This window comes from Bradysia coprophila, unplaced genomic scaffold (assembly GCF_014529535.1).
Source record: "Bradysia coprophila strain Holo2 unplaced genomic scaffold, BU_Bcop_v1 contig_94, whole genome shotgun sequence".
Taxonomy (NCBI): domain Eukaryota; kingdom Metazoa; phylum Arthropoda; class Insecta; order Diptera; family Sciaridae; genus Bradysia; species Bradysia coprophila.
In genome coordinates, this window is record NW_023504022.1 from 7,190,966 (window position 1) to 7,218,087 (window position 27,122).

General features: G+C 35.7%; 1 protein-coding gene and 1 long non-coding RNA gene across 3 annotated transcripts; one reads left to right on the forward strand and one right to left on the reverse strand.

Annotated features, from left to right (window-relative positions):
• The first annotated feature begins 1,444 nt into the window (after positions 1-1,444).
• LOC119085180 (ATP-binding cassette sub-family G member 1) lies at positions 1,445-26,465 on the forward strand. Of its 2 annotated transcripts, XM_037195489.1 has the most exons (10): positions 1,445-2,042; positions 8,274-8,404; positions 15,029-15,146; positions 17,335-17,527; positions 22,877-23,540; positions 23,610-23,776; positions 23,847-24,015; positions 25,284-25,384; positions 25,456-25,572; positions 25,637-26,465. In XM_037195489.1, exons 1-10 carry the CDS (start codon positions 2,005-2,007, stop codon positions 26,018-26,020), a joined length of 2,082 nt encoding a protein of 693 aa, XP_037051384.1. In that variant the 5' UTR covers positions 1,445-2,004; the 3' UTR covers positions 26,021-26,465. The 2 variants fall into 2 exon arrangements, with proteins under 2 accessions (XP_037051384.1, XP_037051383.1); XM_037195488.1 differs by lacking the exon at positions 1,445-2,042 and having other exon boundaries at positions 7,851-8,404.
• On the reverse strand, positions 2,534-3,639 carry LOC119085190. Its single transcript, XR_005089251.1, has 2 exons — positions 3,440-3,639; positions 2,534-2,864 (listed from the first exon to the last, which is right to left on the reverse strand). It is a non-coding gene; the product is annotated as an uncharacterized LOC119085190 (long non-coding RNA).
• Positions 26,466-27,122: the final 657 nt, after the last annotated feature.

Sequence of the window (27,122 nt, forward strand, 5' to 3'; positions counted from 1 at the left end):
AAGTTGCCGTCGTACATTTTTTTCAAACAGAATTTTTGTAACAAGACATCAGAGATACTAGCACGGGCCTGACACTATTCACCCTATTCTTCATTTTTTAAATGCTGCTATTCATTGAGTGTCCAGCCCGTGGATACTAGTCACTAGTCTTAGCTCCAATAAAAATCGCTTTTATCATTGGTTTAATTTTCCGCTCTGTGGGAGAAACCTGTATGTCATGTCGTCAATAAGTGACGGAATGCAGTGAGTAGGTTAAATTAATAGTTGACGCAACGAGTATAATTGCAACGACTGCACACATCGGTGTGTGAAAAAATGTCACAAAAAGCCTTGGTTATCTACTTAGCTTAGCTTCGATTAAAATCAAGTCATTATGCACACACCCTCTTCTGTCAAGGAACTCAGTGATAGAAAAATGGTTATTGTGCAATGTTGGAGGTCTTCTTTAAACTGAATCTTTTTACGAGGCGATTACTACCAGAACTACATCATTTATACCGACAATTAAAAGTGCAATTAAAACCTTCCGGGTACTTTCATTTTTTTACCGTTTTTTTTTTAAAGTTAATTGCCTTCGGATTAATCCGAAGAATTATTTAAAATAGTGCTCGAGATAATGGGTTTCGTTCTAATTGTAATAATTGTGTGTAAGCAAATAGATTGGCTTTGATAAGAAAATCAGAAATATTCGCTGCTTTTTGCACGGTTCAAGTTCTGCATTTTTTCTCCTTCTTTTCTATTACTTCATTCTGATTCACAAACACTCATTTGAATTGGAATTTAAAAAAGCGTTTTGTAATCAGCATGGAGCTATAAATACCCGTACGATGTCCTACGATCTGCGCCTATTTTATAGATTTCTTTAAAGAAATTTTAGAGTTTACAGAATTTTCTTCGCATTTTTTGATTGGTCAAATGGCAGAAGTAAACCTCAACGAAAAATTCAAATTTTACATGCCATGCTATAACCCCAAATCAAATAATTTCTTGGCATTTTTCTATAAAAATCAAAAATTTGTGTTTTTTCAAAAAATTCTAATTTTTTGTCGATTTTTGATTCTTCTCGTTCTTTTGCTTCACATTCCAGATCGTAATCCGTTTTCAGGCCGTTTCAGCATTTTTTGATTGTTATCGATCTTTAACTTCCACTCTCCTCTACCCTAACACTGATCTGGGCCCATAACCTGTTAGAAGTTGCAATATATAGTGAAGCAGTTATAGAAAACATGATGTTTATTCAACGACTGATTCAAGCAGAATGAACAGAATATTTTCATTTTACAAAAGTCAAAGTGATTTAATCTGGAACTTTAACAATTCCTCTTATTTAAATCGAGCCAAGCTGTAGAGTAAATGTTCGCAACAGAAAATATTTCACTTTCAACGCGCGATACTTCGTACAGGTCTAAAAAAGTAAATTGTGAAAAAAGCGTTGACAACACACTCAAACAAAATTATTGGTTGATTCAGCCGATTTCGTTACACTCATATTCATAGTATGGAACAACATATTAGCAAACTTAATTCTTGATACACACAAACCGACATCAAATCGAAAATAGATTTTCCGTCTTCATTTTAGTGATGGTAAACCGTTCGTCGTTAGCGGCTACATATTTGCTTATTCTGTTATTACACCGCGGTTACGAGCTAAATTTTAATTGAATTTTTTTGTTGCGTAAAAATTCATTCAAAGTTGCAATCATCCACTTTACGTTAATAAAGAAAAAAAAACAAGAGTGGAACTGAGAAAAGAGTGTGCGGTTTCGAATAAATATTGTGATACAGTACATATGGCTAAGCTCAGTGCATTGCATATACTTATATGAGAATTTGTGTGTTGTTAGTCTGTTGCCGTGTCGTGCATCGATACATTTTTCCATTGAGAGAAAAAATCTGAAGTGAAAGTTTGTTTACGTGATACTGTTTGAATAGACCTAACACGTTAGGTTGGAGCTATATATAATTCAACAATTAGATAATAATTAACCACCAGCATCAGTCATGGATAAGGATAACGATTTCATTTTGAACAACAATGTGTAAGTTAACATTTTGGGTGTCCCAACGAGTTTTTTTTTGTTTGTCGAGAAAATTGAAAACGAAATTCGTAAAAAACGCGACGATTTAACGTACCGAAAAGTGTAAATGAAAGTGCAACGAACTAGAGTCAATGCGAACGCAAATTTATAAGGTTTCTTTGTATATTTACAATACGATAACACATATCGTCGCCGATGTTAAAGTTCTCTCCTTCTCGTTTCGTTCCACTTAACGACAAATGTTTGGTATCCCCTTTACTCTATCAAAATTCAATTGAATTTACAGAAAATATTTTTTTTTAATCCATAGCCTCAACCTCATTAACGATCAATCGTTTGAATGCAATTCCAATTCGATCGAGCTAACATGCTTACGTTTTGTAAAATAATATTCAACTGAGACGTAAATATACTGATACGAAGTTATCACTCGACGTTAGCATGTATCAGTGCTTGTCACTTGGGTGAGACGGTATAAAAAATGTCAAGAATGGATTAGAGAAATATATTCAAATTTTATTCACTTTTCAAAATAAGCTCTGGAGAGTTGGCATTCTTCTGCTTATTTGTTTTTTTTTGCTTTTTTTTTTTGATGACGTACAGAAGCTGCGTTCTAATTATTAAACTTTGGCCGCTAACGAAACTGTCCTCATCCTCCCGTTTATAAACAAATATCCTCAACAGATCAACCGTTCAATTTACGGATTTACGATTCGGAAGTGTATTCCAAGCCAATGTTTTTCGCGTCGTAAATTCGGTTTCTTCCATTAGTTTTTGTTGTGTTGTCTCTCCAAATAAATGTCGACCTTCGAACTTATTATTCTGAAAGTTACTAAATGTCAATCACATCATCAATTGATTGAATAGCACCACGTCTTAGTGCAGAAGATTTCATTGAAAATATTCAAACGTTATTTTGGCAACCGAAAAACGAAGTGACTATTCGCCCGTGCGTGCGATTAGTCTCCTTGCACACTGTTCGCCCGCAAATTCATATTTACTTTATATTACACTCCGATGACCAATGACGGCTGTGAATGCATTAATAGTTACATTTAAGCAACTCGGTTCGGCTTCGGCCTCGTGTGACAAATGAACATCTATTGCCTAACACAGCACTTTGCACTCGAATTCATAAATAACTATTCTGTATTTGATGTTGAATTGCTACCCTTTTTCTTCATTTTAGAGTCTATAGAAGACTAATCACACGCGCCAGCAAATAGTCTACATGAGACTAATCACACGCGCGGGAGAATAGCACTGGCCACCCAAAAAACTGGTTTTCCACTTTAAAACCAAAATAACAATCAAACAAAAATAACACGAATCGGTACCCGTTGATGCGTCAGACATACTGTTGTAAATTGGGTGCTCGAGAACCCATCTTATCTTACCTCGAGTATTAACAATATTTAATGTAATCCGACAATATCTTATCATCGAACTGAAACTGATTCTTTTTCGATAGTTTGAATTGTCGAGGACTCGTTTTATATATCGACTCTTAATATCGCTAAATGTATTCCATATGCCCGGTTCATTTTGCAAGTATATTTACACAATCTACAATATTTTGTATTTAATTGTGTGGTCGATGTTGTGCACTAGTTGTGTGCTGAAAGCATTCTTTACCATAAAGTGTGTTGCGTAATTTAAAACGTCTCTCGATAGTAATTGTACTTTGAACTCACTTATCTTGACATGAATTCGAATGTGTCAATAACATATCTGCGTCACTAATTCCACATTATAAACCGTTCATAGTTTAGTTTTAAAAGTGATAACTTATTGTATAGCTTAGCTGTTTAGCAAAAAAAACTGTTTTTTTTTGTGTTTATTGAAATTATTTAGTCTTGTACTGCACGAGTTGTACAACTCAGATATAATGTTAGTATAAGCTAATATTAAAAAGCTCTTCAACTTCATCTTGAACACGATGCTTTATTCTGAAATGTAAAATTTGTAAATTTAAGTGAGTTCGACTTTACTCGCTCAGATCAATTTTGATACTCGGGGAATGTGTCAATTTAGGAAATGAAACGATAGTGTCTTAAAACGTGATAGAAATGGGTAAAATTTCAAAACATTTTTTAGAAGCTAACTCTCCTTAATTTATGGTCCCGAAAACATTCGTCATCGGCGGTTAATGTTAATGTAGCTAAGAAGTGGTAGCAGGGCCTATTTTTTGATATGTTTTGTAATTCTTAAGAATTCTAAGAAACTTTTGGAACTTTCAGGAATTTTCGAGAATTTTCAGAATTAAAAGTTCCTGAAAAGTAATAAATTTAGGAATTTTTAACACATTTTTAAGAACTTTTAAGATTGTTTAGGATGTAAGAATTTTTAGGAATTTTAATAATTTTTAAGTAATTCTTAAATCTCATAAAAATTTTACATTTAAGAACTTTTACAACTTTTTAGAGTTACAGTGAACGACATCTCAAATGTCTCACTGTCATTTTTTTCAGAGAATGTCATTGTGAATTTGCAATGACACAATAAAATTCTCAGAAAAATTTGACAGTGAGACATTTGAGATGTCGTTCACTGTAATGAGAATTTAAGATTTGAAATTCCGAGTAATAAGCTGAGTGCTAGAATAGCAATTTGAAACTTACTCTCTCTACATTCTGTCTTTCTGTCAAGACCGAAGTTACAAATAAATGTGAGTGCACTCTCATTTCAACAATTTTTCATTGAAAAGTGAAGGTACTGTTGATATGTCAATAATTTACAATGCCAGATAAGCCACAAATCTGTTTAACATACAATATTTTGTCATTACTAGAGCTTCGAGCTTAAGTGACAATGCATTATATGTATAATATGCACACGAGTGTCATATCGAATCGAGTTGACACATAGCTGTTCAAAGATCATAGTGACGAGACAGTAAACTGCATAGTAACAATGAACATAAATTAGGAGGGCATGAGCTTTAGAAATAGAAATCGTAGCGCCACACCGGTCATATAATAGAAATTTGACGCACGCGACGATACCGTCTAATTGTTCGTTGCATAGTAAATAAGACTGATAGTAAGGTAAAATTCATTTGTGTCTGTCCTAACAGAAACAAACCGCAAAGATGCGTTTTTGTTCGTAGGTGTAAATATTGATTGTTACACGTTTATCTTGCCAATATTTTTAAAAGAATTTTTTTATGAATAATATGTCATCGGTGAACTGATACGTCTAATTAAAATCGTACATCTGCTTGAAGGAAAACTTAGTTTTTCTTTAACTTGTCGGCAGCATATTAACAGTTTGACTATTCAAACTATTACTTCATTTGATCTCAGAAATCTTCTTGGAAATCTTTAACTTCATTTGTTTTGAACATCCTTTTTACTTTATAAGACCCCATTAGTCAGAGCTTGTCGTTTATTATTGCTGTCGTTGTCGATAACACATGACTGCCGTCTGTAACAGGTCTTAAAACAATAGTGACCGAGCTGACATCTTCAATGAAATTTTTGTACGTAGCAACTCTGACAACTCTGAGCAAATGAGATGCACGCAACCAAATAATATTTTAATTGTATTTATGTATGCTGGTGACATTGCTAAGTAGCTCTACTAATTTTGGTCCTACGTGGAAGATATTACTTTGATGCAGAACCGATAGAAGTACCAATGTCGAGATCATTTTATTATTCTTTGTTTTTGTCCAACAGATATATAAAATTTACTCAAAGGCACGACTCAATGTTTAAGCCGTAAAAAAAAAGCTAAAAGAAGTGAATCAATTACAAACGACCAACATCGATAATAAATGCTAGTCGACGGTTAGGACTAGATTCACTTCATGTACTACCACCACAATGAAGTTTGCGACGCAATTTAAGTTTCCATTTCACTCAACAAAAAGTACTCCGTGAGAGAGCGAGCTGTCAAATAAACAAATTAAAATCTGAAAAAAATCAATTTTATCTCTCACACAGAGTATTTTTCTGGAAAGAGGAAATTAAGCATTACATCAGGTGTTTTTTCAGCTAGTCTACTCATACTACTTCACTGTCACACCGTAAGTCCACTGCAAATTTAAAATGAAACGCTCAACAACCCTGACAACAACCAAATCAAAGGCAGCGTTTGTCTTTGGTCAGCTCGCTTTGTTTTCATGTAAAAATGAGTTCAAATTTATTTTTATCTTCAAATTCAGAAGCTCACTTACGAGGTGAGTTACACTCAAAAGATGGCTAGGTAACGCTGACATTTTTACACATGCCTGGATTTATATGAGTTTAATAGTTATACGCGCTAGTAGTAGTGGTAAAACCGTATGTGTAGTATAAGACAGTGAGATTGTAAGAGTGGACCAGCTGAAAAAGACGTAAATTACCTCACGTTTGGGGCTAACTGTATGTTTATTGAATTTTAGAAATTTTTTCGTAGTAGCACCCTTTGCGTAGGATATCGAAAAAGAAGAATAATTTTATAAATGTTAGAATGAAGAGAAGAGACGTCTTTATTATAGCTCAAAAAATCCTCCAGAAAAACATAACCAATCACATTGAAGTTACTATACTTTAATGACGTCTTTGAACGTAACCCATTAGTTAACACTGTACGCAACAATTCACCCTACTATAAAACATATTGTGCGTAACATAAAACATGAATGGCTATGTATATTTCATCGTTCATTCAAAAATACGAAATACGTAACTTAGAATGAACACCAACCACACAAATGAAAACATCAGCTGTCTAACACACAATGCTTCTGGAGTTGTGTTTTTTTTCAACAGGTTTTTATACGCAAAAAAACACACACACAAGAAACATCCAAAACAATAAGTTTTTACTCACACTAACATAATCATTCTTGATTATAATTGCATCCATACTCCAAACCCGTATGTATCTATACCGTCTATAAATACATCTGACATTGGCGTAGGCAAAAGATGACATTCTGAAATACCAAAGACGAGATGAGAAAAAATACTTTTTCTTCCTGTAGTACCGAAACCGTCACATTCACTCACCAAATTTAGTACCGAAAGAGCAACATTCTCCCCTACTATTTTCTCTCAATTTTCATTCCCGCTTATGTCATTTTCGATCCTATCTTTATTCTTTCCCAAATGTGTCAAGTTGTTGTATGTACGCGAATGTAATGTTTTTAGTGTTTTGTGACAATGCATTCATAAGAATTGCTTTCAGCATTCATACGGACTGCTTTCGGCATTCATTCGGATGTCTTTCGGCATTCCTACAGATTGCTTATTTTTCGACATTTGTGAGAATACATGCACACGGAACGGACTTCTTTAGGCATTCATACGGATTACTTTCGGCATTAATATGGAATGCTTTTGCACCGGTATGTTGTTATGTTTTGTTCGGAATGTGACTTTGGTACTCCAGGAAGAAAAATAGTATACAAACCACGGATCAAAAAGGTGTGTTTTAGACCACGGTGGTGAAAACGTCCAGGGATGGAGCGACGCGAAGCGGACCTGGGTCTAAAACACACCTTTTTGATCCTTGGTATGTAACATACTATTTGAAGCGATAAAATGGTGACAATGACAAATCTGTGAGGTATATTTGCTTTCGATATTTTTGTGAACAGAAAGCCCCGACGTTCTGTTGTTGGCTTTGTTGTCAAGTAACTTTACTGTATGTGAGTTTTATAAATATTTGTCACGTGTGTGTGTTTGTGTCTATAGCATGTATAGTGAACAAAAGCGAATGCATTTTACTATACGAAAACACGAATACGTATTTTCACACTAACACATTCGCATACCTCGATTCCATTGACATGACATTGATAAATAGAATATTTTCCATCGAAAAACTTTTTCACACAATAATTTTAGTTTTAGTTACATTCGGACAGCAGTTACGATAGGCTGTTTCCCAAGTAGTCCCTCCGTTTGTTTTATTATTTTCTTTTGTTGTACATTTGTAAATTTGTGGTTCGGTAGATACATACAGGCGGAAAGAACAGATTAATTACAAAACGTGAAACGAACGATTTAAAATTTTATAAATAAAAATAGTCATTCCGCGCGCCTAGAGAAAATTAAATCTGTTATCAAACAAAGAGACTTTTTAAATACATTTCTATTGATGTGTTCAAGTTGTGTTGTTTACCATTTACAATTTTGATAAGCGCGACGTGTTTTCGGTTTCTCGTGAAAACATTTAATTTAAATTGAAAGTTAAAATGGTTGAAGACGATAGTGCTAATAGTTTACTTAATGCCAACAGGAAAAGTGGTGCCTTCAAGTTACAGATCGTTCCAGCCCAGCCAAAGACACTGTCTCATCTGCCCCGACGACCAGCTGTGGATTTAGCATTCCATGATTTAACCTACAGCGTACGGGAGGGACGACGTGGCCGTAAGTTATTAATACTGTTTTTTTGTCATATGAATTTTTTGTTGTTGCTTGTTCCCATTCATTGTAAAATATACATCGCACAATCTCTCGATGCAATATTGTGATGCATTCATACTTCATTCACACACAACACTAGCAGTAAATGAATCACCATTCCGGGTTTTAATTTACTGCGTATGCCACAATTTATTACATCGAAAAATCTCGTCAACGGACGGGGCATGGAATTATAATTGCTTTCTGTTGTCGGTGCGATTTATGCGAATAAAATTAAAATTAAGGCAATTTCCATTGACCCATTGTTCACCTCAAATTCAATTAAGTTTTTACGTAAATGCTTATAATCAATCCGTTTCCAGTTCTAAAGTTCAGAAAATGATTAACACATTGGAAATATTGCTCAAGTAAATTATACTTCGGTTGGTGTTTCAAATGAAACTGTATCCAAGTTCAGGGCTTTGTTTCAAGATGATAGATATGTCTGTCCGGCTATCTGCTGAATACTTTTATCTATTTATGTGTAAGCTGATTAAAAATCCACCTGTGTTCATCGTTAGCGGCTTAAGAGATAAGACCAAATCGTAAGCTTATAACCAGTAATAAGTTGAACTTTACACAGGCGTGCATCCTGTGCAAACAACGACTACGTAAAACGGTATCATGTCATGATGATGTCATAACGAATGAATCGAGCAATTTTCATAGGTCGTTTCTAATGAGACCTTTTCTTTCTGACTGACCTTTTTTCAAAAAGAATTTTTGGTTTAACTTACTTCCTAGTCTACGGGCGACTGGAAGGCCTGTGTCCAAAGTTAGGTCTGGAGCATGATAAAGTGTTTTTTGTTGGAAGAGTTTAGTACTTTGATGAAAAAAAGTTAGGGTGAGATCCTGGGTAATAACGTTTGTTTGGCTAGAAAAACGTGTGTTTTCAGTTTTCACCCTTTTCATTGAATATCAAGAGAACTCGAAAAGATAAAAATTGAGTTTCTTCGGGAAAAATGGAGAGTTTTAAATTCCTGAACCACATTGCCGAAGACAAAAAGTTTGCGGAACGGAAAATGCAGGATGGGTCGAAAAACCATAAAAGTTGAAATTTCTGAGGTTTTGGCGAAAATGCTCCGTTTTGATCCATTTACTTTGCTTCTCAAGTTTTTTGTTGGCTTCAATTAGATCTCGGAATTAAAACTCGTCAAACTCAAACAAATGCCTCAAAATGAGTCGACCATTCCCTAACTCACAAAACAAGCAATTCACCAAACATTTTACTCGATGTGTATACTCGTCCTTAAAACGTTGGCTCATGTTCATATCGAACTAGACTTATATTTGAAAGCAACCCACTTCAATTATAGTCGTCAATCAATCCATACCATACCCCATGCCAAGAATAACAGAAATGAGTTGCATGTGAACAGTTATTACTATGAACAAGATCTGTACCAATCTTTTGGGCTCGAAGGCGACTTTCGTAAATATTAGTCTTTTGCAAACAGCAATTTTAACTTGATACAGGTCTCTTGTCATCAATCAGTTTTACTTCAGACTTCAAACTTTAGAGTTCCTGGAAAAGTTTTTTACCCGAAAGCTTGAATTATTTCTGATTTTTTGAGCCCCATTTAAAGTCAATCCAACTGTTAGTTCGAAAGATATGACCGAATCAGCAGATTGTTTTCGAATGACGAATAGATGTCCCACATTTTGAAATTGATTAAAAATGCCACCGTACAACGCATAACAACCTTAGAGAGGCGATTTCGTGAGACGATTTCAGATATTTTCTGTCACAAATTCGCCCCTCTAAGATTTTTATGCATTGTACGGTAGAATGGGACGGCACATTAACCTACTTAGCGATTTTTCTTGCTAGTAAAGAGTGCTTACGACAAGAAAATCATTCTTCATTGAGTAATAATCTACGGATCATTTTGGTAAAGAAGAAAATTTGATTTTACACTCTTTTGACCAATGCTCTCGAACTAACAGTCGGATTGATTTTATGCGCGGCTCAAAAAATCTTGGGAAAAAGTGTGAGGTAATCGGTTGAGTAGTGCACTTTAGTGATGTTGCCCTCGATTTTATAGGTGGGCCTTGATATGTTATAGAAAAACCAACTGGATACTGAATTGCAGTCCTTGATCCTTGTGTTTTACTACACAACTGTCAGGTAAAACAGCTTTTCATGCTTTGATGATATAACTCAGAATTATGAATTGAAGTAAAAATAAAAACGGTCAACGGACACGACACGACCAATGTTTCTCATATCAACGTTTCGTGTGTGGCACCCTTAACAAAGCAATATTTACCTGTAGCTGTCTATATACGTTGAAAGTAGGTCGATTTAGTCATGTTGACGATTATTTATTTAAAAAAAGCAACAACAATGAACCCACCAAGTTTAAGTTTACTTTGTAGCTTAATGGTCGTTGGAATTGGCTGTTAAAGTTAATTATGCTAGGAACTAGACTTCAATTTGATTTATTTGCCTCAAACTTTTTATTTTGTAATTGAAATGCAAATATTAGCTCTACACAAGTTCAATGAATGATTTAATTACTGTGAAATGTTAGCTTTGTTATCGGTAGATGTTTAAACTTTGGACCTGCATTTGCTGATAAATTATTGAATTTAATTGTTGACCATGCATTTTATCTGACGGACTGATTAACTAATAAGAATGATTATGATTCGAAAAGCAAATAATAATTTTTTCCTGTTTCACGTGATTGTCGGTTGGTTCGAAGATTTGTGTGTGTAGTAACAGCAAGGGAAATGATGATCTTTTGTTCATTGTTTTACTTACATGTTGATTTACATTTAACTGAAAGCTTTTTCTAATTTCGAATGTGAAAAAGCTTCTATCAAAGCCTTCCCGCATAATTCACTTGTTACGAGCACAGCTCGTATAATTCACTCATACATCCCCACTGCCTACTGTTTTTTTGTTAGATTTATCATAATGGTGGATCATCTCTGATCGCGGAACACAGATCGATTTCGGCACTGCCTACTGACGGATCACTTTGTTTATGTTTTCAAAAATGTTATGGCGAATTGATGTTTTCGAAATAACAGCCCTCGCTTCGCTCTGGCCGCAAGCACCACTCTTATTGAAATTGCTTATTTCTCCCCGAGGTGAACACAAAATTTGTCATCCGTGCGTGGCGTGATAACTGTTTTATGCACGAAACAAACACACCACTTTGAAAACCAAGTAACCAAGTGCAAATTTTCTCACATGAGCTGTCATCAGAGAGAGCTTCAAAAACGCTTTCTTCTCACCATATTTGAGTGGAGAAAATAAGGTTATTCACGTCGCAAGGATGAAAAAATAACTATTTTGGTTTCAGCGGTGTGGAGAAAATGACTACACTCGAAATTCCCCTCGGTGAACAAATAACTGTAGCATTTGTGGGATAGATTCAGATCGGGAAATGGCACGACTTAAATATGAACTTTCCACACACGCTTTTAAAAATCCTCTGAATTGAGGTTTTGTCTGGCGAATTGCAAGCAAGAGAAAGATTTTAGTTCAAAAGTAGTGTTGTTTGGAAAAAGAAGTGTCATTCCAAGGAAAGGAATGATAACCAGTCCTTAGGTTGTCTATATCAGCTGAATGGTTAGGCATAAACTATTGAAAAATATTGAAACAACGGGAGAGCCTGACTGCTGTAGTTTTCATACAAAATTTCATTGGTTTACTATGGCGGATTAGCGCCAGCCGTTCCTTATTTTGAAATTTGAATCCTTGTAAACTACTGGTGTAGGTTTACACAATGTCTTGTGTCTTGAAAATTACCGAACTCATTATAATGTTCGTGTTTCGTGCAAATCAAATTCGATTCATTTCGAACGGTTCAAGGCTTTTCAAGAGGTTGAACTTTTGATGATTTAACAGATAATCCATTATTCGATGAAGAGATTGAAAACGAGTTGCAGTCGCTCGATCTTATACGTTTTATAAAAGCGGTTCGTGTTGCATTATAACATTTCGAAACTTATCACACTGACTTGATCCACAAACTCATTGTACGTTAAGTCTTTGTTCCTTAAATGAGTAGACAATTTGTTGGTTATACTGCTTTCCCTTCGACTATTTATAGCATTGTGCCATAATGCAAACAATTGAGTGAATTCAGTGAAAAAAGCTGTGTTGCAACAACGATACACAGATCTGCCGAACAGATAAGCACATAAACGAACCATTATAAATTCTCGTTCGAAAATATGGATGCGTTAAACTCTAGCCATGCATAAATCCACTATTGATACATATCTCAAATATTATAAGCTTTTCAGTTTCTATTTCGAAATGACAGCGCAACAGTAAGCTTAAATAATATTTGAACAAAGTATTTATCGTGGCACGGTCCAACGCTCGTCAAAATATACTCATTTATGCCTTTGTACTCGTTGCATAGATTGTTGTGTGGCATCAGGTGAAAATCCAATATAAAAAAAATGAGTTTTCCGATGATGTTGCTGCACAACGAACTTTCAAGGTTTCAGAGCGACACGAAGACATTCAGATTGCTGACTCGACAATATGACTTTGATCGGATGGTTTGAATTTTTATTTTTTCTAATGAAACGAAATAAATGAGATTGCAACTATCGTCATGTTGTGAATGGGAACATTGACGATCATGTGACTTCAAATTTGATCCCAAAATTTTGAATTTTCTTTCGGATATTCCTCCCGATCTGTTTCCTCAAACATTAGTCGAGTGTAGCTGTTTACAAGTCAAATACTTTTCGAGGGGGTGGTCACTAGCCAAACAGCATCAATTTCAATTCCACGACTAACATCTCTCAGATCAATGACATAAAAGTTGTTTTGTGTAATTGCCTCAGATATCAATATTCCAAGAAATCGGTTCAATAGGTCGCGGAACGTTTGGCAAGTCATTGTGCACTTACACAACGAAGTATACGAGATTGGCAATGCTGTATTGCGAGATTTGTCGTTCATAAAAGCTTACCGCCACACTGAATTTACGCTACACAAGAAATTTACCCTACATTTATAGTGCTTACATAAAATGCTTGTTCTGCTGTATAGGAAAGTTCAATTTTGCCGATGCCTATCTGATTTAATGAATGAAATTAAGAGTTGCCATAACATAATTGTCGTTTGGTGTTGTTGTGGCGAATGTGTGTAGGGTCAGTTTGCGTGGAATTTGTGGAAGTTGGGGAAGTTGCAATAGTTTATTTCATTCCCACTTACTTCCGACTCAATTCAATTGGTGTGTGCCACAAGTGGTAGTATAGGGTCAGTTTGCGTGGAATTTGTGGAAATTGTGGAAGTTGTGGAAGTTGCAATAGTTTATTTCATTCCCACTTACTTCCGACTCAATTCAATTGGTGTGTGCCACAAGTGATAGTATAGGGTCAGTTTGCGTGGAATTTGTGGAAATTGTGGAAGTTGCAATAGTTTATTTCATTCCCACTTAATTCCGACTCAATTCAATTGGTGTGTGCCACAAGTGATAGTATAGGGTTAGTTTGCGTGGAATTTGTGGAAATTGTGGAAGTTGCAATAGTTTATTTCATTCCCACTTACTTCCGACTCAATTCAATTGGTGTGTGCCACAAGTGGTAGTATACGGCCAGTTTGCGTGGAATTTGTGGAAATTGTGGAAGTTGCAATAGTTTATTTCATTCCCACTTAATTCCGACTCAATTCAATTGGTGTGTGCCACAAGTGGTAGTATAGGGTCAGTTTGCGTGGAATTTGTGGAAGTTACAATAGTTTATTTCATTCCCACTTCCGACTCAATTCAATTGGTGTGTGCCACAAGTGGCATTCCACTAGATAATTTCTCAGAAGGACAACTATAATTACCTCTTCAAAATTATGATCGACGTGGTCGTAATGAGCCGTTCTGTTTTTATAACAAGATACTCTCGCTATAATGTCTTTGCATCTGAATTTCGTAAAATATCAAACCAAATATTTGAACAGGTAGAGTAAAAACTGTAAACAAACTGGCAATAAAAAATGTCTGGTTTAATTTGGCCAAAAATGTGGTTTGCACGTTCTAGTTATCCATCCACAACTTGGTCGATACCAATAAAAGGAGTTTACGTTCTTTTTTCTTTTCGTTAAATGACATTAACACTGCTGCAAAAGTTTGACTTGACCGATGCTTTTTAATATAATTTAAGAAAAAAAAACAAAATTGTTTACATCAGAGGCCACATTTAATTAACTTTATTTAAAATTGGTTGAAAAAAATATGAACAAAAAATGTGATTCTTTTCTTCATGTATTCAACACAGGTGATATATGTAGAGAATACCAGTAAGATACCGCAGTTGTTTAACTCGCGAATTGTTCGTAGAAAATAAACTTTTTCTTTATTGTCAATGTCAACCAGGTTTTGAACACAGAATCGCGTATTTTAGGTTGCTTTAGGTTGTTCCATTCTTATTTTTTTGCCAATGTTGACTTGTCAACATGTTAACAGCGAAAATAAAAAATTTAATGAAGATGTTAAACGTTATACAACATTCACAAAAACTAATATTTCATCCAACGAAAACGCAATAACAAAAGCTCATCTGTGGAAAACGATTAGCATAAAACAATGAAATTGAAATTTTTTTGTTTGTTTGTTTCAGATGAAAAAGATATTCTCAAAAAGGTTAGCGGCCACTTTCGGTCCGGTGAGCTAACAGCTATTATGGGCCCGTCAGGAGCCGGAAAGAGTACATTACTTAACATATTGACTGGCTACAAGTAAGTTAACTATCGTTCGTTGCTGCAACGAAACCACTAATACCATCACAAAGACGTTATATCAAAAAATTATTTTTAGTTTAAGTTTGTAATTACATTCCAAAATAGTTATGTTTGCTAGCCCAATTAGCAACTTTTAATTAATTAATGGCGCTTCTGTTGAACTGGCCAATACATTTTGCTTTATAATAACAGTATAGCATTGATTTACACAGATCCAATGATTTCCTGAGTTAAAATATGATATTGATATACATGCACACAGTGTCTCGTAAAACTTTGATTTAGTAGTTGTGAAGTAATTACTTTAACCTTGGTGCACGGTGAGTTTATTAAAAATTCGCGTTTTTACCTTAAAGCATTTAAAAATATTTTGTTGCTTTGTACTCGGTTACAGTTGCTCAGACATCAACAGACTTTGTAATTTCTGTTGAGATGTTTTTTATAGCAACAAAAAAATGTAAAAAAAGATTGAGATTGCGTACCTACTACCTACAGCTAAATCTTGATTTCTTGAAAATAAAAATAAAATTATTTTATGTCGAATGAATGGTGGAAACTGTTCTTAGTCACATGCAACCTTATCGATCAACAGTCCAATGCACTTGACCCTTACCTTTAAATAGCACCACCACTTGAATTAAAAATGACGTGAAAGATTTTGGCTGGACCTCGCGCTTCAATTCATCAAATCTATTTCTTCTTATGTTCAAAGGGACGATTTGTGTTTGATCACTTACTTCATTCGTTTCAACATTTTACTGTTATAAAGCAAAACCAGCCAGAGCACATCGCTTATTTTTGTCATCGTTGTCGATAACAGATGATTGCCCTTTTCTAAATGGCATTTTATCCACGGTCACGTTATGCTAGGTTTTCTGTTCAACACATTCCTTCACAACACATAGATATGTACTACCAACTAAGTCAATCACGAACCACTCCACACTTGACGACCATAGAATAGATCTATCTTTAGATGGAAAACGGCTTAACAACTTCTTAGTGGAAACTGGAAAATTTCCTTGATGAAGGAGACAAGGCAAGGGGTTTGGAAACAAAGGATCTGGGTTTCTGCTTCTTCTTAGAAGCCTCCCGTAGCTCGAATGTAATCTACTATTAACTGTACTTCCTAATCCTATGTGATATTACAGCCTATTCTATTTGTCTAGACATAAATATTTATTTAAGATTTATATCGGAATCAACAGATTTACAATAAATAGAAGTCGGGTCTGAATTCTCATTCGAATTATACGTTGAATCCTTCGTTGCCTATCTTACTGATACGGGTTCGGTTCTCGTGTCAGACAATTCCACATGGAATTTTCCTAGTGTCATGCGTCAGTAACGTCCTAAAGTTAACTCAATCTTAATAGTTTGGGTACAGTGTGTATGGTGACTGAAACGATGTACATACTGAATGACTCATATGAAGCCACCCAAATACGACACATTTGTGTCCATATGTAGGCCTACATTTAGGTGTAACACCTTTTGATTAGCAAGTATTTGCATACGTCGAGGCATGATTCGGAAGTCATGCATTTAACGTGGTTATAACTGAACTAGTTATTGGCAGTAAAGACTGTTAGTGAGTCCTCTAAGCAAAAAATTTGATTGAATTAACAGTGTGCGATAGATCGTGAGCTGTCTAGCTTACATTGTTTACATTTCGCATTAAATTCGTCCAATCAATACTCTCTCTAGCAAACAAACTCTGAGCTCTCTGTGTCAAATTCCCACATTAGTTCTTTGTATTCTACAAACACTATTTCACATTTTGACTGACTACGCTGTAATGTACATGTAAATTTCAAAGTCTACTTGATTCTTTCACCACCTTATTAAAAGTAGTGTGGTTGCTAGAGAGGGTATTGGTCCAATCGATGTAACTGGTCAAAAGTTTCCGAAGTTTTATTGCTGTTGCTTGTAAACATTATTACAACCAATAAGTTCACGGATTTGTTGCTCCAATCAGCATTTAAATCCAGGAAACTAAGAAACTAAGAAAATCGAAAACAAAGTTTCATAGAAACGAAAAATCAATTCAATTTTCTAAACGTACACTGCTATGGGAATAAAGACATCAGCAAAACGTCTAAAACAAAAAGTTGTGGCAATCTGCTACGGATGTATGCTCACAACAAACTTGTCATTAACATCAATTTTATTGTCTTCGTTTTAGAACGGCAAACATAAAAGATGGCATAATCAAAATGAATGGAAAGGAAAGAAATCTGAGTCAATTTCGTAAGCTGAGTGCATACATTATGCAGGACAATCAATTACATGGCAATCTCACCGTCGAAGAAGCAATGACTGTAGCAACAAATTTAAAACTCAGCACAAAAGTTGATAAAGCTGCAAAAAATGATGTGGTAAGTAGATTTGAATCATTTATGGAAAAAAAAGCGAGTGAAACAAAACAGAAAGAAAAATATTGAGTTGTGCAACAGAACAGAGTCGAGGAAAACGATATGAACACACAAAAAAAAAACGAAAGAAATATTTCGAAAGACATTGACCTAAATCCAAAGTTTCATTGCATACAGTTCTCTGATAAGTTCAGTGGAAAACATGTTTACTTAAATGGAATTAAGCTGGTAATGAATTGCATCCAAAGCTTCGGATTCACAAGCATCAATCAATAAAGTAGAATTAGGTAACATCACAACGAACGAAAAATTTATTGGACTTTAAGCATTGCATTGAAATTAACGATGAATATGGACAGAGCCTTCTGGCGCATTGCGAGCATTATAGTGCGTTGATCAATAATACCTCATTAATAATGCAATATGGGGTAATATTTCCATAATAAATGCAATTAAAGATTAATTTAACCTTTCACATGCACGGCAAGCATACCATTTAGGATGGTTATCGAATCTACTACTTCATTTTTGATCTAACTATTTTCGACAGATTAAAATGAAATCTTTCACTTAAGTGAATTCTATTGCTCTAACATGCAATATCGCTATAAAAGACCACGTAAGAAGCGTCAAAGAATGTAAAGACTGGCCTGACGAACTTGGTGAAATTCTTGGGATTCTTGGGAATGAAAACGACTTCTTATTGAAAACAAGGAAATTTCCCTGATAGAAGTAGTAAGGTCAGGTAGTAGGGAACAAAGGATTGAGCTACAGTCTCAACTAGCTCTAGTTTCTACCAGATCTAGTGTCAACTAGATCTAGTCTCTATTTGCTTGTTTTTGTCATTGACATCCCTTGTGGAATTGAGACCCACAGCAAGTTTAAGTTATCGATAGTACCTCCTACAAGGATGACATTAATTGATAGAACGAAAGTCCGTTTATAGTTCATTCAACGTGATCATTCCACGCCGTAAATATAAATTTTCTTTCCAGAAAACGTCTCGCTCACTCAGTAAAGGACATAAAGCTCTTATCAGTTTTCGATGCATTGATTTATGGAAGCTTAAATCGCTTGAATGCATAAACCATCTCTTCTGACGAATTGAAGTGCCACTTATTAAGGCGGTTCTTTGGCTACGAATACGGGTCGGATTCGTGTTATCTCTCTTTGTTATGGTTATCGCATCGCGAACAACATAAATCTCAATCCCAAATCATTGAACTTACAGTTTTTGAACATTTTTAGGAAAATAACCTTCAAACGATAATCTTGTTTGTTTGCTAGCTTGTTTATTCGAGCGTGAAGTCAGTCATATTTAATCTTTTCTTACTTATATATTGCTGTTAGTTCACTGCACGTGCGCAAATTTGTAGCGAAATGTTCAAGATCAGAAATTATTGTTAGTAATGGTGCAATTACATACTAAACCAGCACAAACACAATTGCCATTTAATTATACGACACAAACGACGCGACGACTCAAAATATGTTTCTCTCGTAACGCTATCGATTTGAACGTCTCATTAAATGCATTTTTTTATTCATTTTCATTCTTCACTCTTTTTTTGCATCAACTTTAATTGCTTTCGGCGAAGACCAATATTATATTACAGCGACGAAGACAGCGTAATTCCGATGCTAGGTATTTTTGTCCCTATCTGAATTTTATGAAGCTCTCCATGTGTATGAAAATAAATACCTTGACACGAATGAATTAAAAATTCAATATCGAACGTAATGAGTGCAGAGTGTGAGAGGTTTTCTTTAGTATTGATTTATAGAACTATAATACAGAAAACTATCTGCTGTTTCGTTGGTTTGACGTAAATTAGATTTCATTTTCTTCTGTAAATTCTGTATGTCGTCAAGACGATTTAAGATTGGCATTGCTGCAAGGTCATCAGATTCAGATTTATAGATTTCATTGCATTATATAAATAGGTTCATGCAGAAACAGGACGCGTCACATTATAGTGAATTATAAGAAAAATGAAATTCCATTCATGCCTACTATTATTTTGCTTTAATTTATTGAAAACAAAACTTCTATTGACATCATCAGCCTGTTTGAAACGGAACTAAATCAATGAAATTTCATTTTTCTTACCATTCACTATAATGTAACATGTACCGTTTCTGGGACTTTGTCAATAATCTTTCGCAGTCGATAAGCATATCAGCAGTTTTACAATCTTTTACTTTATTTGATCAACAGATTGATTTCAAATCTTTTACTTCATTTTTTGAACATGTTTTTAGTATATCAGATCGCATTAAATAGAGCCGATCGTTTATTCTTGCAGTCGTTGTCGATAACAGATGACAGCCGCATCAATTCCATGTTTGAAGGCCGGTTCTATGTCGCAATAAAACAAGTCCGTCTCTCTAGTTAAATAATTTTTTTTAATCCTATCTTATATTCGAAAATGATTAGCCCAATTCCCGCCAGCATTTAACAGAGCTGATAACTGTTTTACCAGGGATTCGATGTTGTTGTCTCTGGCACTTGTTTTGCTTACTTCCACGATAGATCTTAGAGCTGATAAATTTGTCTCTATTGTAAAATTCGGTAAAATTTTGCGGTCGATACATTTATTGCAGCTCCGACACTACTTTTTCGATCGGATAAATTTAACTGACAGTTGTTACGTTTAGCAGTGCTGGAATTGAGCTATTGCGAACTCTCCATACAAATTATTTATTTGCATTTTCGGAAATTTTATTATTTTATACAACATTGAAACGAGTAGGTATCAAATTGGCAATAAAAAAACAAAGTTTTTTTTTGGAAAGTTTCGTGTTTTTATTTTGTTCATGTATTATGTTCAATGTGTGGTTCGAGTTACAGTGACAAACACTCTAAAATCAGCAAATCTAAATTTTTCGATATTTTTGACATTTCCCAATGAGTGTTAAAAATGTCACGGCTGTTCCTGCAGGGCATATTATTCGGATTTCAATTATTAAATTCTTTAAAACTCAAAAATTCTTAAAATTCCTGAAAACTCCTTTAAATCCTTGAAATTTCATTTGAATTCTAAAATATTCTTAAGAACTCCTTTACTTGAATTTCCACTTTTAACAAAACAGCCATTCAGAAGGGGGTACAAGCAACACTGTACAAGCTATTCATGAAAATCATCACAAAAAGGAACACGAAAAAGTTCGACTTCTACCAACCAGTCGAACAAGGTGGATTTAGATCAGGTTTCAGCACGAACGATCATTTACAAGTGATGAGAACGTTGATTGAAAAATGCAACGAACACAAGATTAGCATAGTCTTGATATTCATTGACTTCGAAAAAGCTTTTGATTCAGTTGAAACATGGTCGATATGGGACTCATTGAACGAATGTAGAGTGGACTCAAGGTACTCCAAGGTGCTCCAATATGTGTACGAAAATGCTACGTCATGTATTAAACTTCATGAGAACACGACGAAATTCAGGCTAGGTCGAGGTGTAAGACAGGGTGACACCATCTCACCGAAACTGTTCACATCAGTCCTGGAGAGTGTTTTCAAGAAATTAGACTGGAGCAAAAAGGGAATTGACATAAAAGGAGAATTCCTTAGTCATCTCCGTTTCGCAGATGACATTGTCCTAGTCGCCCTAAATCTATACCAAGCACAAGTCATGTTAGAAGAGTTAAATGAAGAGGCTAACAAAGTTGGTCTCAAGATGAACTTATCTAAAACGAAAATCATGACAAACATTGACGACGACGGACAAATAAAAATTGGAGATACAGTTATTGAAAGAGTCGACAGCTATGTATACCTTGGTCACAAACTGAAATTAGGTCTAGACAACCAAACTGCAGAAATCAAGCGTAGAATTGGTCTTGGATGGGCAGCTTTCGGGAAACTCAGCCTGATTTTCAAAAGCAAAATGAATAATAGTCTAAAACGGAAAGTTTTCGATAGGTGTGTCAACATATGGAGCAGAAACGTTAACATTAACCAAAGCATCTGAAAATATGTTGAGAGTGGCACAAAGAGCCATGGAACGAAGTATGCTTGGAATTACACTCAGAGACAAAATGACAAACCAATGGATTCGCCAACAAACAAAAGTCGTTGATGTCATGGAAAGAATTGCGTCTCTAAAGTGGAGTTGGGCAGGACATATTGCAAGAAGGACAGATGACCGTTGGACCAAAGCCATCATGGACTGGAGACCCCCCACAACAAGACCTGTCGGAAGACCACCAGAGAGATGGACAAACGGAATAAAGAAATACATCAAAGGTACATATGGACACACGAACTGGCAACAAGTGGCAATGGATCGTACAACATGGAAAAATTTAGGGGAGGCCTACATCCAGCAGTGGATACAAACAGGCTAAAGAAGAAGAAGAAGGGGGTGATGGTTTTTGAGAATCGTGCAAAAGCGTGCGATCAAGACTGTGGAATAATTGAAAATCGTGCGCACTTTTTTTCTGAAATATTTAGTTTCATTTTGCAACTAACGTTGTTCTGCAAATGCTATTTCATTGATGTGACCGAACTGGAGTATCGACCATAAATACAAGTGAAAAGAACCAATTAACTTGCTTTGAATCGAACGGTAAAATGAGTCGTAAAGAATAACTTTACTATCTTTAGTCAATCGTTCGATTGTTTAATCGGTTTATGAGTTGGTAAACCGAAATGAAACAGATTACAGTCAAGCACACTTACATCATTTCAGTTGAAGTCGTTTAACTTGGTTGTGAAATTTCGAATCCATCGAACACATTCCGTATGTTTATACAATGGACTAAGTTTCTACTAGAAGTCCACCTTCATAAATTTTAAAGAATGTGCAAAGGTTTGCAAAGGGGTGAATGCTCCCTAAACCAAGAAACCGATCATAAAAATGCAAAGGTTAAGCTAATGATCTCTCATTCTCTGCCGACGATGTTCCTCCTTCCTGTACAATGCTATCCTTTCTTCAAATCGGAAGTCGGATATTTGAAAGAATGTATACTGCACGTACAGAACGTACATTGTATTTACTCTCGTCGTCGACACAACGTTCCGTTGTGGTTCTGTACTCAATTCATAAATGAAATTAAAAAAAACTTTTCATGTTACAGCTGAAACCGGATGTCTGGGTAAGATTCATGTGTGTGGTGTGTCCATCTGTGTTCGGTAGTTATCTACCTCACTTTGCAATCAAAGTCCGTGCACCACAACGTTTATATCACACGATTGAATCCTCCAGCAAAGAATTTTCGTGTTTTTGATTTCTTTTGAGCAAATCTTTCAATTGTTTTCTATGTGTTCCACCAGACACAATTTATTGCGTCCATTACGTTTCATTTCGACTACATTTCATTAACTGACTCCAATTTTTCTAGATAAAAGAAATTCTCGACACACTGGGCCTTCAAGAACACCGACGAACACTAACGAGAAATCTGTCCGGTGGCCAAAAGAAACGACTTTCAATCGCTCTGGAATTGGTAAACAATCCGCCGATTATGTTCTTCGATGAACCCACATCGGGTTTGGATTCGTCGACGTGCTTTCAATGCATAAATTTACTGAAATTCTTGGCTCGCGGTGGACGTACCATAATCTGTACGATTCATCAACCGTCCGCCCGTCTATTTGAAATGTTCGATCAATTGTACACATTATCCGACGGCCAGTGCGTTTACCAAGGTAGCACCAGGCAATTGGTGCCATTTTTGAGTACGCTAAATCTGGAATGTCCCAGCTATCACAATCCGGCCAGTTATGTGATTGAAGTTGCATGTGGTGAGCATGGTGACCATACCAAAAAGTTGATGAATGCAATTGAAAATGGTCGCAAGGACATTCGAACGGAGGAAGATTTCAATGGAATCAAACCACGCAACGACATTGCACGCATCCACAATACAAATCTTGTGAGCAAAAATTTCGACAAGAATGACGTGAACAACGTTCCGATCAAATTTGCTGATAGCACCGAAACACCGAACGGAAATGGAATATTGAATGGGACAATGGTCAACGATATTGCAAAGGATTCAATGAGTAAAATTTAAAAATTTAGTTTCCCTCGGCAACAAAGAAATTATTTAACGGAAAAAATTCTCCCTTCAGACGCATCGGTTACGATTCCGGTTGAAGCTGAAAAAGACATGGACGGTGTGACGTCTGCATTGCTCGGTGACGATGGATTGAGATCGCCTGAACGCTACCCAACGTCTCAATTCCATCAATTTTGGACAGTCCTTAAGAGAACGTTACTGTTCAGCCGTAGAGATTGGGTAAGATCGGGGAGGTTCGGTGGCATACAGGCAAATTTAACGAAAAATTTCGATTTTTTTTTTCATTTAGACACTGATGTATTTGCGACTCTTTGCCCATATACTCGTTGGATTTTTAATTGGTGCTCTCTATTACGATATTGGAAATGATGGTGCCAAAGTACTCAGCAATTTAGGTTTCCTATTTTTCAACATGCTGTTCCTTATGTACACATCAATGACAATTACAATTCTCTCGTGTAAGTCAAATTTTGATATATTTTGATAAGCAAAACTGAGGTGACGACAGTGCCTGTTCGGCCATATTGTGGTTTCGGGCGATTCCCGAAGGGCCTTTTGCATTTTGAAGTGAAAATGGGCCATTCTCGAATTTTACGGGCCTTTTCCAGATGGGTCTTTTGGTTGCCAGTCCGACACCAGGTCACGAAAACTGTTCTCGACAAAGAGCAGCTAAGAGAGGTTCTTATGAAAAACAGCCTACCGAAATCGGTCGCATTTTCCAGTGGATTTATTTATAAGTGCCCGGAATGGTATTGAAGCCCTAGAAGCCAAAACCACTTCTAATTCCTTGACGCTTTGATGGGTGGTGGGAGATGATCGATAACAGAGAACTTTTCTTAAGGAGTTCTTTCCAGATACATGAACGCTAGTTGTGCTTGGTGTCGTTGGAAAGGTACACTTGGGAGTATTTTCAGGCTAATAAGGTCTTATTGGGTTTAAGATTTACCTTCACAGAGATGTAAGCAGTTGAAAATAAGGGTAAAAATTTGGCTACTTCGGCGAACTTCTAGCAGTTCCTCTGCATCCGAAACGCCTTGAAAACATCAAAAAAAATCCCCTCTCTCTCGGGAACTCTCCCGGTTAGCTTTCCAATGTCATCAAACATGGCTTTGATTGGTGTCACGATGAATGTACCTTTGAAGTGTAAATTGAGACTCAGTTTATCTACTCAAATAATTTTGTGCAGAGGACATGCATATTTGGTGTCGTTACAAAGCTGAGGCCAGTAGCAATAAGGGAAAACCTTTTTTGTAGTTGTCATTGCGTTTCGAGTGCAGAGGAACCGCTAGAAGTTCGCCGAAATAATCAAATTTTTACCAATTTCTTCAACTGGTCATACCTCAGTGAGGTTGAATGTTAAACCCAATAAGAATAAGACCCTAAGTGTGTCGAAAGTACAAGCATTTACCATTCTAATGACACACGACCTGATACGTTTCATGTACCAGGAGAAATTTCCATCAGAAAAGAGCAGGTTTTCGCTTTTCGATCACTTCCTACACAAACGACGAGGAAATGGGAGAAATTGAACTTGGTTTTGGCTTCTAGGGACCAATATCATTCTGGGAATACATAAGAGTCCATTGGAATATGCGTCCGATCCATGTATCCATCTGATCAAAAGCCTGATAGTTCGGACTCCGTATATGACTGATTTACTGTTCAATTAAAAAATCTTTGTATTACTTCGATCTCTGCCTCTAACTTAACCATTGCACCATTTCAGTTCCATTGGAAATGCCGGTACTTTTAAAGGAAAATTTCAATCGATGGTATTCGCTTCGGTCGTACTATTTGGCAATAACAGTGTCGGACATTCCGTTCCAGGTAAGAAACAATTAAAGAAAAATCATCAATTCAACTGTCTGAATTTTTTGACGTTTTTAATGCAATTCCAGGCGGTCTTTTGCGTTCTGTACGTATCAATAGTCTACTATTTCACGTCACAGCCCTATGAACTATGTCGCTATGCAATGTTCCTTGGAGCATGTTTGCTGATTTCATTCGTAGCACAGGTTCGTTGCAAACACGATAAAAAATCGAAATTTTAATTTTTAACAAAATCTATTTCTTCATCAGAGTGTCGGTCTAGTGGTCGGCGCCGCAATGAACGTTCAAAACGGTGTATTCTTAGCACCCGTCATGTCCGTACCATTTTTACTATTCTCCGGATTCTTCGTATCATTCGACGCCATACCAATCTACCTGCGTTGGATCACCTATCTGTCGTACATTCGATACGGATTCGAAGGAACGGCACTGGCCACATATTCGTTCGGCCGGGAGAAGCTAAAGTGTCATCAGGTGTACTGTCACTTTAAGTCGCCGGAAACGACGCTGGAAGAACTGGACATGTTAGATGCCAATTTTACGTTGGATATTATCGCATTGATCGTCATTTTTGTGGTATTGCGAGTGGCGGCGTATTTGTTCCTTAGTTGGAAATTGCGATCGTCACGATAGATGAGATCAGATTTTGGTTATTTTTGATAGGTTTAGTTGTTAAGGAAAATTTTAATTATTGAAATTGTTGGGTGTTTACTTTTTGATACGATAAATTTTGCTGTTTTTATTCTCTTTTTTTACAATTTTACCGAGAAATAAAATTTAGATAGATGTATACGTAATGTGTGTGCGTGGTTGTGCAACATGTTTCGGAGATAAAATGCACCACACTATGCAATTATAATGTATAAGACAATGTGGCTACCAATTTATTATAAAAAAAATTTGGAAAATTTAGATAGATGTGCAAATTGGACTCGGTTTATAAAATGTGAGTCCTTGGAACTTTTTTTACAAAATACTTTTGGTGGCTTATTTTGTGTAGTTCATTTACAAGAAAAAAAAAACAAAAAAAATTGTTGAAAACAAAAACAATCGGATCGGATCGTAATAAATGTTGAGATAGAGTGTGGAGAAACTGGTATTTTGTAAAAGAGAAAATTTCGCTGACATTGCTTAAAAAACAAATTGAAAAAGTGACCAATCACCATAGTCTGTTGTAGGAATAACATTCCCTCAAAATTCTTTGGAATTCTTAAATTTAGGAATTTTGACAATTTGAAGAATTTCATTTCAAAAATTCTTAAAAATTCCGTAAATTCTTTCATATTCACTAAAAATTCTTAAATTTGCAAATTTTAGGGATTTTAAGAATTTCCAAGAATTAATTCTCAAATCCTGAAAATTCTTTTTTTTATTTCTGGCAATTCTTCAAAACTCCTGAATAACATTCCCTTAAATAGGCTATACCGTTCCCTGATGGAAAATATTCAATTCACTTCACACGCTCTAACTGCACTTCAGAATTTTAATTTTGTATGAAACAGTGATCAAAGCACTTAGTCCAGTTGATAAGTTGATAAGGACGAAAACAAGGCACAATGTTTACAACTCGGGTAGAGACGATCGGATGATTGGAGGTGATAAAGTATGTAAAATAAAAAAATTTCTGGTGAGTTAAAAATTTACACCCTTCCCGTCCATCTCGAAGTGGATTTGCAGAGGTATTTTCTGTTATTTTTTGAGACGCGACCCCTAATCGTACAACATTGACGTTGGG